This window comes from Octodon degus, unplaced genomic scaffold (genome assembly GCF_000260255.1).
Source record: "Octodon degus isolate 3935 unplaced genomic scaffold, OctDeg1.0 scaffold00102, whole genome shotgun sequence".
NCBI lineage: Eukaryota > Metazoa > Chordata > Mammalia > Rodentia > Octodontidae > Octodon > Octodon degus.
The window spans coordinates 9,881,791-9,898,720 of NW_004524678.1; the positions used below are offsets into that span (position 1 = coordinate 9,881,791).

A 16,930-nucleotide genomic window follows, 5' to 3' on the forward strand; every position below is an offset into this window, starting at 1 on the left:
CTCTTTCTCCTCCTCCTCCTCCTCTTTCTCCTTGTCCTTGTGCTTGTCCTCCTCCTCCTTCTCCTTCTTCTCTTTCTTCTCCTTCTTCTCCTCCTTTCTTCTCCTCCTCCTTCTCCTCCTTCTCCTTCTCCTCCTCCTCCTTCTCTTTCTCCTTGTCCTTGTCCTTGTGCTTGTGCTTGTCCTTGTCCTCCTCCTCCTCCTTCTCTTTCTCCTTCTCCTTCTCCTTCTTCTTCTCCTTCTCCTCCTCCTTCTCCTTCTTCTTCTTTTCCTCCTTCTCCTTTTCCTCCTCCTTCTCCTCCTCCTTCTCCTCCTCCTCCTTCTTTTTCTCCTCCTCCTCCTCCTTCTCCTTCTCCTTTCCTCCTTCTTTCTTCTTCTCTTCTTCATGAGGCAAGGTCTCATAATGTAGTGTTGGCTGGCCTTGAACTATGTGGTGATTTTCCTGCTTCAGCTTTCAGAGTGGGGCGCTGGGATTACAGGCCTGTACCACCATACCTGGTTTGAATTGGCTTTAATGTGAGCAAATGAGGAGCCACTGGAAGGCTTTGAACAGAGGAATGTGTTAGAGCGGCTCTCTGGCTGTTGATTTGAAATAGCAGCACTACAGTGATGCATGAGGCAGTTTTGGCATGGTGCAGCACCAGCAGTGGATGAATTAAGAAATGCTTGGATTGTGAATGCATTCTGGAGGTAAAGCCAATAGGATTGGCTCATAGAGTGAGTGTAAATGTGAGACAGAAAAAAAGACACAAAGAATAGCTTCAGGGTTTTTGCTTTGTTTTCTTTTTTTGCGGGAGAGGTTGGTTTTGGCCTGAGTTAATTATAAGGATGATTGAAAAGTCAGATGTCAAATGCCATTACTTTAAAAAATTATTTGGAATTTAGGGAACTGATTCAGAAAATCAAAGTTCACTTGAGAATTACTAGAACCTAATAGTTAAGAGGAAGAAGAAAAAAGAACTTAATAGGATTTAAAACTGATTGATTAAGATCCTCGAGAAGTAAATGTAGAAAGAGAAAATACTCAAGGGCTGAGTCCTAGAGCATTCAGACATTTACATGGTGAGGACTAGAAGGCCACAGAGAAGATCAGGATCAAGGAAAACCAGGAGAGTTCTCCTGAAGCCAAGACAGCAAAGTGCTTTTAAGGAGTAAGGAATTGTGTGTGGCTCTGCTAACAGGTCAGGTAGACTGAGATTTGATCTATGGGGTTATTGGTAACTTGGAGGAGTGCAGTTTTAGTGAAAATGTAAGCATGGAAACATGATTCAAGTTAGTTCAAGAGGGGATATGATGAGAGCAGTTGGTAATGGTAACTACAGAAGTCTTTCTGAGAACAAATAATGAGAAGTATGATTAAAAGTTTTGTTGGGCTGGTAGATGGCTCAGTGGTCTGAAGCACCTACTTAGAACAAGCTTAGCAAAGCACAGGGACCACGGTTCAATCCCCCAGCACCACATGCCAGCCAGCCCCGCCCCCTGGTGGGCTGAGCTGGCCACACACACACACACACACACACACACACACACACACACACAAATAAATTTAAAAAAAATAAAAACACCACATCTTTTAAAAAAAAAAAGTTTTGTTGTTGTGAACATTTGGTGAAATAACATTTTTGTATGCAGTTGGGAATAATCTATAAGAAGGCACAAAAGACTGCTAGTATGATACCTGAGCATTTGAGAGGGAACAGAATTTAATTCATAAGCTGAGGTTTGGTTTTAACTAGGCACAAGCAGATAGTTAAGAAGGAAAGTTAAGTATAGATGTTAGTAGAGCATTATCTTATGACCTCACAGATAGTCTGATACAAGTAAGGCTGTCATCAGCTGCAAGTGCATATAGGCTGCAGTGTTGAAGTTGGAGTAGGTAGAGGTTTGAGTAGTGCAGAAGAGGGCCACAGTAAATTGTCTAAGTTTAAATTTGATTTTCTGGGTAACAGATATTTGAGGTTTGCAGGCTTGTTTAAAATGAGACCAGTAAATATGACTAAGTTTTCCGCTATCCTTTCTTAAATGCATAGGTGCTTGTAGGGAATAAACCAGGGGTTAGATTTGATCTAGATTATGGTTTTTTGCCAAATAGATGAAATGACAGAAAGACAAAGAAGTTAAGGGTAAGTGCGAAGGGGTAGCTGTGATCAGCTCTAAAATTTAAGCTCATTAATCAGAGAAAACTAATTTGACTGGTATGAGGAGGTGTGAAGTACTGGATAGATCTTGTTAGGATAGTGGATTTGAGAGGATGATCTGGAAAAACAAGTGTTCAAAAATTGGCACACCTGCGCCAGAGAGCTAGCTTAGTGGCACAAGCGCCTGCCTGGCAAGCACAAGATCCTGAGTTCAATTCCTGGTACAAAAAAATTGGCACACTTGAAAATAGATTTTGATGAGTTTCAGTAATTGGTACTAAAAGGTATTTTTACATATATTCTCTTATTTAATCCTTTAATCCATAGCAAACACTATGGGACTTATTCAGTGGGGCTTCTAAAGAACCCATCTAACCACTACCCAAAAGATTGTAGTCATATTATTATGTTTCAAAGATAGTGACATACTGTGATAAAGAAAAACAGAATTTTCTGAGGGTACTTAGGGTAGAGATGGAGTATACAGAATAGTCCTTATACAGCCTAGGAGAAAATGTGGGCGCAAATGAGATTATGCATATTAAAACATGTATTATCAGTGAGATAGAATTTCAGAGAGGAAGAAATGCTTGTGTACTTTGAGAAAATGATGATCCTTCTCTAGAAAATACACACAAGTGTAATACGATTTCAGAGGTTTTTTTTTTTTTTTTTTTTTTTTTTTTTCAGTAGTGTCTGCCATGGCTGCACAGGACCCATGTTCTACAGCATGGTTTATTTGATCAAGTTACCTGCTTGTTTTTAATGCATTGCCTTGCCATTCCAGGAAGTTATAGTAGAAACTATTCACTTTTTTAAAATGACATTTCATTTAATAAAACCTATACAGATTTCTAAGGCATACTTGTTAAAGCCTAATCACTACCAGTTTTGTCTAATATTTGACATTAAACAGTTGTTTTTTCTCCTCTATCACACACCTTAAATACTGTTACTTCCTTTATGTGTGAAGGAGACTCACTTCCACATTCAAAAACACTAAATTTTAAAGAGTTAGGATGTAAATCAGAATAAAATACAAACAATACTTTTCTAGTTGACAAACCTATGTTTATGCCTTTAAAGCCTACAGAAAAGATGTCAAGGAATGTAAATTGTGACCAAATCTATTATGTTTCAACATGCTGACTTAAAGAGTAAGGCAGCTCTGTTTTTTTGTATTTTAAATTTATAGTAACCAGAAACAGAATTTTTAAGCCTGGCTGACACTTCATGTGTAATCTTAACAAATATGTGCCCACTTTGTGGCAGCATCACCAGATCTCCAGACTTCCAGGCCAGTAACCTATTGTCCTCTTCCTGTCCCTGCCCTGAGTACTGGCAGTACACGTCTCCCTGTTAGGCGCTGTGTGACACGGTCCATCTGTCCATCTGCCCGTAGGTCACCGTCTCCTTGGCGAGCTCTGCCCCCAGACTCCTGGGGCCTTGGTTGGTGTCCAGGGCAGCACTGGCACTGAGCAGAGCGTATGTGTTGCTGGGCAGAAGTTGCCGAGGCCGTCCTGATGCTTAGGCCTCCTTGAGCCTTGCTGCCCCTGTGCTAGGAGGGACCGTGGCCCAGGTCCTCAGTCAAAAGCCTGCCGCTTAGTTTTGTCTACAGTGGGCAGATGGTGCCTTAGAGATGTTTCTAAAACCTGCTTCCTCAGCATGATAGAGATGTAAAGAATGGAAGGAAGGCAGCAGAAGACGATAAAAAGGAAACATGCATACAAGATGCTGCTCTAATCATTACTGAACCCTCATGTCTTCATTGCAAGATTTAAAAAGGCATTCTTTTCTTCTCTGTAACAGTCAGCTCTTGCTTCTCTTTTCTTTTGTTAAAGCTCCTGTCCAAGAAGTTAGTCTGCAGTCATCAGTTTTCCTTCCCTTCAAACAAAAGATTCAACACCAGCAGGAAAAGCAAACACAGCTGCACAATTTAACTTATGGTAAAGTGTCCTTCTGTTTGTTTTTGTTGTTGTTATTTGTTTGTTATGTATTTAGTACAGAGTCGACAGAGTCTCACTACATAGATTGGACTCAGTAATCTGCCTGTGTTCAGCCTCCCAAGAGCTGGGATTTTAGGCATGCTCCACCATGTCCAGTCTTAATCCTTGTCTCAGCGCACCCCGGGGGATCTGCCTAAACAAGCACTTTAACCTGGCCTCTGTTTGTTTTTTAGTTTCCCAGTTGGGGCAGTAAACATTGGTGATGGAAAAAAGTGTGAATTATTTAAAAGCCAGAGGCACTCAGTGAAAGACTGGGCAGGAGGGTAGAGCATTCTTAATTGAAAGATTTTTTTTTATTTCTTTTTAATATAAGCATTTTTCATGACTTTTATTTCTCTTCTAATATCATATAATCCTTTTATAAATTTTGTTTTGTATCTTTTGCAGAACTTTCAGCTCTGAGTGAAGAACGTGAATGTGTTTTGCCTACAAGAGTCTCAAACAAAGACTTGGCTAGAGCTCAGTTGACTAAACAGATTCATCACTCAAAGGAGAACATAGTTGAAATCACGAAGTCCAAAAAGGACGCAGCCATTTTAGAAGGTGTTCATTCTGCCTATGAGAAATCTCAGGATACTGATGTAGAAACTTCTAGTCCTACTAATTGTATTCTTGTTAAAAGTGGCAGTGAGGGAATAGTTTCTAATAGTGATATGATAATAGATGGCACTTCACAAGGGGAAAATGGGGAACAAAATGAAAAAACAGTGTCTGCAGAGACCAGTCTTCCCAGCCCCATGGAAGATACGTGTAGAATTGTACTTGCAAGTCCAAGACTTCATTTAACAATACCTCGGAGGTCAAAAAGAAATATTTCAAAGCTTTCTCCTCCAAGTTTATTTCAAGCTATTACACAAGAAGTTAAAAAAAATAAGGTAAGAAAACAGTTTTGTTTTTTGGATTTTTGAGACAGCACCTCACTGTGTGAGGCTGGACTCAAACTCTTAGGTATCCTCCTTCCTCTTCTAATCTGAGATGCAGGAATGTGCCGCAGCACCTGGCAAGGTAGGCAAATTTGAGCTTGTTTGTTTGTTTTGGAGACAGGGTCTTATTATGTAGTTCATGCTAGCCTAGAACTCATGTAGCCCAGGCTAGACTGACCTTGCAGTGGTCCTCCTGCTTGTCTCCCCTTGCTTGGATCACAGGCAAGCCCTGCCATACTCATGGTAGCAAAACTCACTGTTAAGCCGCATACTCTTAGCTCTGACTCTCCTTGTTCAGGATCAGTCTCCTCCAGGACCCTTCCCTGAACCTCACCATCGGTACTCGACCCCACGAAGCCAGCCTTTAGCCCATCCACTCTCAGGCCTCCTTTTCTCTTCCACCCTGTGCAGGCCCCGTGCAACCTCACCGTGTCCTTTACAGTGATAACCTGCAACTGATTTTCTGTAACTTCTCATATGAGAAAACACCAAGCCTTCACCAGAATTTGCAGGGCCCACATCATTTGTGCTGGAGAGAGATCCCCAGCCTCGTTTCTCAACCTCTTCCTCTCCACTAGTTGGGGCATTTGCACATGTGCTCTGCTTAGAAAAATTTTAGCGTGTGGCCCATCACTTTATTCATTTCTCTGCCCCAAGACCTTTCTTGATGTCCTATCTTAAGCACCCTAGTTATGTTCTCTTAAGCTTATTTTTTGTAGTAATTTTCACCTGCAGACATTTTGATAAGTGGTTGTCTGTTCGAATACTTCTGCCCTGCCTGCCTCTGCTTCCCCCATGACATAACATGGGCATACTTACTCCCCCAGGGCCACTGTTTCATTACTCACTGAATCCTCATTCTAGAACAGTGAACATTTACTGAATAAATAACAAATGGGTTTTTGAGTGTGGTACAGAACTCTAGGGCAGAACTCCCGGGTTGTAACTCATCTGTGCCACACACACAATCATACAGCTTCTACTAACTGCTCAGCATCTTGATTCCTGCATCTCTACCTTTTCTCCTACCCTCGCCCTCCAGCCTGCCATGCCCATACCTTATCAGTAGTAGTGAGCACTGCACCAGATTCTCACTGTCAAGCATACTCTTGCTGCCAGCTCCTCTTGTTTGAGATCATTTCATCCAGTAACCTGGCAAGTTACTTCACTAGGCATCATGTGCACTGCCTCCTTAGCTCCTGGCTTTGCGAGGACAATACGAGTTGACAGCCTAGATGCTATAGACATGTAATGTTAGTTTTTATTTTAATACTGTCTCCCCCTGACTATGCTGTGCTGTATCTTAGGTAATTCCAAATGTGCAGAGTAGGAAAAAATGATTATTGTGGTCTCTTCCCCACATTTTACCTATAAAATTTTAAATGAACACAACTGAGAAGAGCAATAGTACAGTCCTCCTATTTTAATATATTTTCCTAATTGAGTATATAAAACCACAGTGGAGAATTCGTCTTTATATATAAATGTATAATTGTATATAAAGTAAATGGCCAAACTAGTTACTATATGAATCTTGATTTTAGTTCTCATCAGTAGTTCAGCTTTAAATTGTTATGAAATACTTTTTTGTGTAGATATTCATAGAAATTTTTCCGTTTGAATATACTACTATAGTTTTTTGAGCTATTCAATATTTGCTTTGAAATACAGTGCTATCAATGTATATTACTATAGTTGCCTTTAAAAAAAATCAAAACGTAACTCAATTGAAATTTATATTTAAGGGGCTGGTGAGATGGCTCAGTGGTCAAAGGCACCTACTTAGAACAAGCTTCGCTAAAGCACAGGGACCGCGGTTCAATCCCCCAGCACCACATGCCAGCCAGCCCCGCCCCCTGGTGGGCTGAGCTGGCCGCGCACACACACACATAAATAAAAAAATAAAAAATGTTTTTAGCGCCAAGGATGGTAGGACACAACTCAGTTGACTTTTTCTCTAAGTTATTGAGTCTTTTGCAGAGTATGTTTTATGATTTTGTGTGTGTGTGTGTGTGTGTGTGTGTGTGTGTGAGGGGTGAGGCTAGTGGGGCTGGCAGGACATCTGGTGCCAGGGATCGAACTGTGGTCCCTGTGCACTTGCCTAAGCTTGCATAAGTAGGTGCTGTAGACCGCTGAGCTATCTCACCAACACAGAATTTGTTTTATGCAACTCCCCGTAACACACACACTGCGGTTGAAGTAGGGCTTTTTGGGGGTGGGTTCTTTACAGAGTATCTCCATATAGCCCAGGCTGGCCTTGAACTCACAGCAGTCCTCCAGTCTTGGCTGCCCAGTGCTGCGATTACAGGCGTGTGCTACCACATCGACTTTTGTTACTGAGATAGTAGATGTAAGAATTTTAATATGCAATTTCTTTCGGATTATAAGACAAACTTTGAAAAGGCAGACTATGCAGTACAAACTCAATTCAGTTTCTTTTTTTGTATTATTTGTTTCATTATAAACAAGAATTTTAACAGTTGCTGCTTAATAACTAATTTTATAGATGAGTACTAAGGAATCACTAGGATTACTTAGATGATCTTTTTCTTGAAATTTAATTTTGTAATGTGTATACTACGGACAGTACAACGAATTGTTCTTTTATGATGCTTAGGTGATCCAGCTACAGGAGTGGATGATTAAAGTCATCAATGATAACACTGCTATATGTGTAGAGGGAAAACTGACGTAAGTGACATTTCAATATTCTTGTATTAAAACTTGAGAAAATAAAAAGATCTGAGAAGATTGTGTATGAAAGCTTAAAGGTGATACATGAGAAACAGCATCTTCCTACAAAAGAAACACCTCAGGAGGTGATGAACTGTAGGTCAGAAGGACTATGTGGGAGCCAGGCGTGGGGCACACGCCTGTAACCTCAGCTATCAGGAGGCTGAGGCAGGAGAACTGCTGCGAGTTCAAGTCAGTCAGGGCTACATAATGAGTCTGAGACCGTGTCTCAGAAAGACTATGCAGGCCCTCATCATGTTGATGGTCACCAATGTTTTTGTTTTTGTCTGTTTTTTCGGATTATTTTCTAAAGTAGTGACAGGCCAGATTTACAGAGTGCTTCTTTTTTTCTGAGGTGCTAATGTGTGGACTGCTATCTGCTTGATTATGTATAATTGATTGCTCTTACGCATTTTAGCCCACGTGGTCGCATATGAATGGAGCAACTAGATAAAAGCTGCTGATGCAGAGAAGGAGCTGAAATGACTGAAAATTTTCCCATGTCGTAAAATTAACACTGGTTCTCCCGAAGATGAGAGCTTCCGCAGGTAGGCGGGCTTTGCTGGTCCTGCCTACCTTAAGGTACTTAAGTGGAAGCTTTCAAAGCTGAGACTGTGAATGAAGTCTGAGTGGTGCCCATTTCTTCACATGTAGGATGCAGGAAGACCATGCCCCACTGCTGCTGGCTGCCAGTATCCCGCGCACAGGTTATAGCTCACCTTCAGTCTCACGTTTTTTGTCTCTACAGTGAGAATAATACATGACCTACCTTGGAGGTAGTCTTGAGAATTAAGTGACTTTTTAAATTTTTTTTTAGGACAAAGTCTCATTATTTAGTTCAGCTTGGCCTTGAGATTGCAGCAACCCTCCTGCCTCAGCCTCCTCAGGGCTGGGATTATAGGTGTGTACCATCACACTGGGAAAGAATACTAGCAAGCACTACTTTTAGGAGATTATTTAACTGTTAAGCAAAATTAGAAGGAATGGAGGAGAAACTGTTGAAGTGTAATATACTATGAATTGAGTATAACATGTAAGCCTGTTTGAATTAAAAGAATTTAGTTTATTATGTATGTAAGTAGTATTTATTATTGAATGAATAAATGATGCTTATTTAATACATTTTTAAAAATATCCATGCTTTGCTTCATTTAGAAAAATATAGAAAGTAGATTTATGGATCAGTCATTTGCTGCTGTAGTCCTCTCCCCTCCAATTTGAGGCCTTAGGCCTCTTTTGCTGCCTTTTTTTTTTCTTTTGAGACAGGATCTCACTATGTAGTTCAGGTTGCCCTTGAACTCACTATGTAGCCCAGGCTGGCCTTGAATTAACTGCAGTCTGTCCTGCCTCCCTAGCCTCCAAGTACTGGAATTACAGGCGTGGGCTACCACACCTGGCTTTGCTTTTTTTTTTTTTTTTTTTTCCTAATGAAAGGTAAAAACATGTGACAGTGTACTGAGGTTAAAAAAAATCATAACATTAGATGGATCTAATGTATATTTCTGAGCCATGCTTGGGAGCAGGCGCCTGTACACCCAGCTGCCTGGAAGGCTGAAGTAGGCAGCTTCAGAGCTCTGTGCAGCCTGGGTGGAGAGCAAGGCCTCCATTTCTGCAGGAAAGCCCACACAGTACCAAACCTGAGGCAGAGGGCCACAGAAGACGTGCCGTCAGTGGACTGTAGCCACACACACTGCTAGCGCCAGATGTTTAGCAAAGCCTACTTCCACGTTCATGGTATATTTTATATTGGAAGCATGGTTTATCCACAGTACAGTTTCTCAGCATGAACCGTTTGAGGCCCTCCAACATTTTGTACTTGTACTTATAATAGGATTGTTGTCACTGGTATAGCAGGAATTGCAAAAATACTGCCTTGCTTTTCTTTTTTAACTTTAGGTTAGAGCAGAATATATTTATTGGAGGAAAGAAAGCTTCTGTCTGAGAGAGGGACAGAAGGATAGAAGGGGACCCGAGTGGGTTGCCCCACTACTTTGTATTATAAATCTGTATATTGTACTTAGGTATGTACACTGTGACTCCTGATAAGATGTGAGTAATTTGACCTTCACCAAGCTATTTTTCCCCCTAGAGACATGCCACACGTATACTGGCATAGTAACGTAATTGTAGAGCGGCTGAAGCACAATGAACTTAGGACTTCATCAGGCAACATTTATATATTGAAAGGATTGATAGACCAGATTTCCATGAAGGAAGCAGGTAAATGAGTATTATCATTATTAATTGATGAATTATTTTTTTTAATCTTTTATTTACTTGGTACAGGGTCTTACTATGCAGCTTGGACTTGTAGTGCTGGGACTTGTGATCCTCCTGTCTCCCCCTCCCCAGCACTGGGATTATAGGCGTGCACCACCACTCCTGGTTTCGATGGCCAGCACTGTGCACCCCAGGTTCCAAGACTGGCAGGGCATGTGGTACTGGGGATCAAACCCTGTCCTTGGCGCTTGCCAGACAGGCACTTAGACTGTCGAGCTATCTTTCCAGCCTGATAAATTATTAATAAGTAAAGCATTTAGCTATATTTCTAACAGTAAAAAATATATGTATGTGTGTTTGACTTTAATTATAAATTTTTAAATGAATAAAGGAAAACAGTTACATGTATAACTTGAGTACTGATCTCTTTGCTCTCATTCCTCTACAGCCTTATTAAATTTTGTCATAAGCAACAAGTGGCGGGCCAGGGATCTAGCTCAGTGGCACAAGTGCCTGCCTGGCATGTGCAAGGTCCTAAGTTTGATTCCTGGTACCAAAAAAAGAAAAACCAAGTGTGTTACTCTATATATAAGGAATTACTTTATAAGAATATAATTTAACTTCCTGGTTCCTGTCTTTATTGAACCTAGCTGGGACATCCCCAGTCTTGGTAAACTAATTTTCTACTTGTGCATTGTACATAACTGAATGTAGTCTACTCTGAACTTACAACTATTAGCAACGCGTCCCTTAGTGGTCCCCTGGTACTGCTTGGTACCCTACTGTTTTCCTGATGTGTTTACTCCTGTCCTCCCTGATGACTATACCAGATTTTTGGAAGTGTCTGCTGTCTCTTCCCCAATATTTTCTCAGGTTTGATGAGAGGTGAAAAGGACTGAATGGTAGAAACAGCCAGAAGAGGACTGTGTCACACCCACTCATCCACTTGCATCCACGTCTGCTTTTATTATGGCAGTGCTGTCCATATTCCTGTGTTTCAGCGTCTCCATTTGTACATTGCTTCCTGTTTTTCTTTTATTCAAGGTCATCCTCCAGTAATTTTCTGTTTCAGAAACTTTTTTTTTAATCTATACTTTCAGCCACTGCTCTCATATACAGCAAAACTCAGATGATTTATCTTACTCCTATTTGATTTCTCTTAAATTCTTCTTGGTATTTTTACTCTTTGATCATCCTTTATCCCCCAGTTCTCATGAATACAACCTGTATCAAAGTTCCCTGTGGGCTCAACGCTGCTAAGTCCACTGGACACCTAACAGTCAGTCCACATACCTCCTAGGCTTTATGTTCCATGTACTCATCTGATGTCTCCACCAGAATGTCTGTGAGGGCTGATACATAGAATGACTGACGTCCCTTCAGTCTGCTCGGCCTAATCTCACCGTTTTCCCCCTGTCTTCTAGTGGCCAGCCAAAATCCTTAATTGCCAAAAAAAGAAAAACCAAGTGTGTTACTCTTGGTTTCGAAGCCTTAATTGCCCTCATACCCACAGCTAGCATTTTAGTATATCCCACTGGCGTTACCTCTAGAATGCTGTACTCGGTGGTCCACCTACCAAGGAAGAGTAAATAAAATCTGAAGGATGAAATAGATACTGTGAAAAGGAAATGCGTCAGTCCAAAAGGAAAGAATCACTGAGACAAGAAGGCCAGGAGACAGAGGGCGGGAAAGAGATAGTTCTATGTTGCCAGGCAGGATGGCTTGGATAGTTACACTGTGGATCTCTGCTGGTCTGTGGAAAGGAGCAGTTAATGCTTAACTTCTTTTTCATTTTTCTTCTTAATGTCTTATAACTTTTTCTTTTGAAGAGAACACTATGTGCTGCAACACTGTCAAATTCATATATTTAGTGAAATTATGTATCATTTCTAATGTTCTTATTACTATTTTGTAGTTTCTTTTTAAAAACCCTGTTTGCATTTACATTATTTAAATTATTGTATTTTATTTCTGTTTTTAGAAAAGACTTTGCTTTTTTTGCATAGAAGACAAATTCTGTATAGGCATGGATCTTTAATTTGTTAACTGCTAAATTCTGAGTGTGTATGACAATGTCTGGCACAGAGTAAACAAGTATATATATATATATTTATATATATTATTTTTTCTTGACTGATTAATGAATTAATGATATCTAAAATTCTAAGCTTTCAATTTTTTTTTTGTTTGTTTGTTTATCGTTAACTAGGATATCCGTATTATCTCACAAGAAAATTCATGTTTGGATTTCCAAAAAATTGGAAAGTTTATATTGCTGATTTTCTAGAACAATTAAGGTAAAGTGTTCTTCTTAAGTTTTTAAAATCAATTGTATAGTATAATTGATATTGAATTAAAAAAATACCTATTTTAGACGCAAAGTGTTGCGAACCTTTATAAACATGCACTCATGTGAACCAGTATAAAATGGTTTCAGTTCGTTTTGAGAAGGGGATGCAAGTTTTGAAGATGAGTTTCAGAAATAATGACACTTAACTAGGATTTTTGTCATGTTAAGTAAATCTAAATGGAAAGTAAACCTCTGGTGTATTTCAAGGAGTTTCCTTCAGTCACCTACTTGTTGAACACAATATAGCTGTCAGTCGTAGGCTGACGTTCTTGGGGTGGTTTTTTTTTTTCCTTGATTCTCATTGGTTATTGTCTACTGCTTAGCAGACTCCACGATTGGCACTGGGAAGATAATTCAAATAATTCTTGTCTTTTGGAAGTTGGGAGCAGATGCAGAGGTTAATCACACAACAAATAAGTTACAATGGGGGCTGGCAGCTTGTTTCTGCAAAGGGCCAGATAGTATTCTGTGGACATGCTACATGTTATTCCAGCCACTCCTGCCTTTGTAGCAGCAAAGCAGCTCTGAGTAGTATGTAAGTGAGCAAGCCTGCCTACGTTTCCGTAAACTTTTTTTTTTCTTCTGGCTGGCTGAGGCTCCCTTAAGGGCAGGTCTGGTAATGCAGGTGGAGGTGGGGATCAAACCAAGGTATCCTGCGCCTGACTGTGTTTGCATGAGCAGGTGCTTAAACAACTGAGCTAACTGGCAGGCCCCCTCATGTACAATATTAGAGAAGAATAATGTTTCTGAAACATTATTTCAGAGGAAAAAAACTTATTTTTAGGGCCGATGAAGGGAAAAGGAAAAAGGCCAGAGAAAAACAGAAAACCACAAGCTCTGTTTCTAACTTAGCAAAGTCAGTGAAAAAGAATGGGGAGAACCAAACATTTGACCTTCAAACGACCAGCGCCACTTCTGACCATGACTGCGATGACTTTGGTATGTTTGCTCTCGTTTCTCTTTGGGCACAGTGATACATTCCAACCGAAGCTCTACACTGTGTATGTATATAGGGTATTGTGTTCTTCGGTGTATACTGCCCTGAAATTACTGCTTTTTTTTTTTTTTTTTTTTTTTTTAAGATAGTATGGTGACACACTCCTGTCATTCCAGTACTCTGGAAGGCTGAGGCAGGTGGATCGCAAGTTCGAGCCCAACCTGGGGAATTTAGTGACTTAGAAATGAAAAATAAGAAAGGGCTGGGAATGTAGCTCAGTGTAAAAGCCCTGGATTCAATCTCCACTACCACACAGAAAAAAATTCCTGCCTTTTTTACTACTGAAGTTACTGTGATGCTGACAGGGCACATTCTACCCTCCCAAATCTATAGTGAAATACCCTACAAATTATTATATTAAATCTTTTTCTTCCCAATAGTAAAAAGCAGCTTGCTTTCAAGGAGGAAATGGCGTATTTCATTGACTGCCCATTGCTGTAGAGGGTGCTGGCAGACCTGTTCTACATCAGCTCTTTGCCCACACCATAATCTGCTTCATATGCCACACTTCCCCGCAAAATATGTCAGCGTTCATTTACAGCCATTTCTAAATAATGTGGATGAGTACAAGTTACTAAAACCTGTTATATACAAGTCTTTAAATTTTACCTAGTCCTTGTAAACTACACACTATGAAACTTCTGCACAAATTATCTCTTGATTATAAAATTTGAGCTCAAGATTACTTCTGTCGAAAACAGCACCAAACTGGGCGTGATGGCAAGTGTCTGTAATCCTAGCTACTCCAGGAAAAGGTAGGAAGATTCCCAGATCAAGGCCAGCCTCAGCAATTTAATGAGACCCTGTTTTAAAATAAAATTTTAAAAAGGCCAAGGGAGCCAGGCATGGTGACACATGCCAGGACTTTGGGAGACTGAAGCAGCAGGATCACAAGCTCAAGCCTATCCTGAACAATTTAGCAACTTAGCAAAACTTTGCCTCAAAAGAAAAGAGGTCTGGGGATGTAGCCTGGTAGTAGAGCACTTGCCTAACACAAGCACCTGGCTTTAAGCCCTAATAACACACACGCATTCACATATATACAAAGTACCATACTGAACATAAATGTACCTGTACCTCATTCTAACCACTGCCTTCCTGGTTCTTACTGAACTCATTTCTTGAAACTTTGCTTATCCTTTTTGGTATAAAGAAAGGGAGAATTTAAGATATAGGTGGCAGCTTTTCCCAGCTAGGAAAAGGTCACTTAGCATAGCTTCAGTTCCTTCTCAGCCCTTTGTTATCAGAAGTCACCTGGCTGGACATGGTGGTACAGGCTTGTAATCCCAGCACTCTAACAAGGGACAGGAACATTGTAGGCACTAGCCTGGCCTGAGCAGCTTAGTGACTCAGCAAACCCCATCTTAATATTTTCTTTTTTTTAAAGGAAAAGAGGAGTTGAGGATACAGCTTAGAGCAAAGGCCCTGGGTTTAATCCCTAGTATTCAAACCACAAAAACTCGCCTATTTCCCCTAAATAAGGTATCCTACTAATTGTCATTGCTAGACTATTTGTGTATTCTGGAGTTCTGGAACTGCATGACCTGCTATGGACTGTTTTACTCCTAAATCAAAAAGATCCTCTGAAGTGTCTCTACTTAATTGTTAATCTTCTTGTGATTAGATTTTAGCCCTTTCCTAGCAGTACATTTTTGGAATTGAGTTGAATTTGTAAATTTAATAATCATTCAATTTTAAAGCTCCTTCTATATTGATTTCCATAATGGTAGGAATTTCTCAGAAACTAAAAATAGAATTCCATTTACCCAGCTACTCCTCTTATATTCCTAGAAGAGTTGAAGATATTATATTATGCTGATACCCATGTCCATGTTTAGAGCAACTCAGCTGCTACGTCTCGGAAGCAGCCTTTATGTCCATCAGCAAAGGAATAAAGAAAATGTGGTGTTTATACACAGTGGAGTACTACTCTACTGTAAAGGTTAATTTGAATCATTTGTAGGAAAATGAATATACCCTGAAAACAAAGTTAAGTGAAATAAATCATACAAGCTTAAATACTGTATGATTTCTCTTATATAGGTATAAATAAAAAGAACAAAGTAAAATATAGATAAAGATAAAACAATGGGATGAATCTACTGCAAATGGAAAGAAAGGAGACGAGATGAGAGAGTGGAAGGAGTGGGAAAGGGTGTAAATGAACATATAGAGCAAGGGTATAAAAGATGAAAGAAGAGGTGCCATGGACGTGAACCACAGACCCACAGTGAAAATAGTTATTATGTATCACAGACATGTACTAATAAATTATAATTTAAAAAGTAAAGCCCCTTCTAAAGACCTTGATGTATGTTAGGTTTTTAGAAACTTGAGGACAAATAAGACATTGATACTTTCCTTCAGGAATCCTGGTTTAGGGACATGCTATTGTACTTTATTACAGTTTGTATCATTTTCCTGCTGTGCTTTATTAGATCTTTGTTTATAAAACTGATACTATGCAAGACTATACAGTGATTCTATTCACTGAAATTGGTTCATCATAATAAAATTATATGGATGAGATACTAGATTAGAGATATTTTCAAAGTTAGCTGTAATACATAAAAACAATTTATATGATAACTTAATTGAATTCTCTATATTTTATTTTTGAATTCTCCATCTTTGTACTCACAGAACTGAAAACTAATATGCGAAGAAGATTGCCTAGGACTATAAAAGTAAACATCAGCTATAGTAATAATCAGCATAAACCACCAGCGATGCTCCCAGGTGACCAAGTAAATAGTATTGACAATGAAGGAGGCCATCACTTATCTAACGAGGTAAGCACTCAATCACTGTTTGTGGTTTGATGTTTACCAGTCTGGTTAGAACCCTGGAAAGGGTTCGGGATCAAATCATAAGACACAAGTTTTCTTTGATAAATAATTGTGTTATCATTCAGTACAAACTTTGAAACTAGAAAATAAAAAGGACTTGAGAGTCCTAGAACTTGCAGTTCCGGGTGAAGCGCAGATAGCTCTGCGTCAGCGTTCCCAAGCGGGCTGGAGGTGAGAGCTGGCACTGAGCAGGCAGTTGGTGAGGCACTACAACCCAGTGAAAGCGGTGTCGTGAGGAAGCCACGGTCGGAAAACAGATGCTTGTGACCGGAGCTGCGTGGCACAAACATGATAAGGACAGAACGGAATGCTTAGTGAAGGTGTGTGGTGTAGCTGTCACTTCCAGCTGGCCCAGTCAGAAGATGTTCCTGGGCAGCAGCTGGAACCCGGTGTACTGCATTCTCCTTGGAAGGCCTTTGGACTCCATTTTGAAATGCTCTTTCTCTGTGGCTTTTATTATCATTTTAACACCCTTTCATTAGCTTTGAAAATACAAGTAAATGTCTTGATACTTATTTTCCCGGACTTTGATTGGAAAAGTACTGACAAAAATAACAGAAGTTGGACCCAGTCCTAGCCCAGGTCCGGTGAGTGTGCGGAGAGTTTCCTGCTACCCTGCGCCGGCGGGACCAGTCCCAGCCCTGGCGCAGCATGGGCCGGACCCTCTCCCAGCCCCTCGGGCCGCCCCCCACCACTCTGCAGTGCCTCCCCCACCCC

At 40.3% G+C, this 16,930-nt stretch overlaps 1 protein-coding gene across 1 annotated transcript in view; it reads left to right on the top strand.

The window, feature by feature from the left end:
- The window catches only part of Mis18bp1 (MIS18 binding protein 1), a 47,949-nt gene that overhangs the window by 7,484 nt on the left and 23,535 nt on the right, over nt 1-16,930 (top strand). Inside the window, exons 3-9 of the mRNA XM_023723741.1 lie at nt 3,977-4,081; nt 4,529-5,016; nt 7,682-7,755; nt 9,887-10,017; nt 12,227-12,314; nt 13,152-13,306; nt 16,008-16,156. Coding sequence (XP_023579509.1) covers nt 3,977-4,081; nt 4,529-5,016; nt 7,682-7,755; nt 9,887-10,017; nt 12,227-12,314; nt 13,152-13,306; nt 16,008-16,156 — 1,190 coding nt within the window. The remainder of the gene's footprint in view (nt 1-3,976; nt 4,082-4,528; nt 5,017-7,681; nt 7,756-9,886; nt 10,018-12,226; nt 12,315-13,151; nt 13,307-16,007; nt 16,157-16,930) is intronic.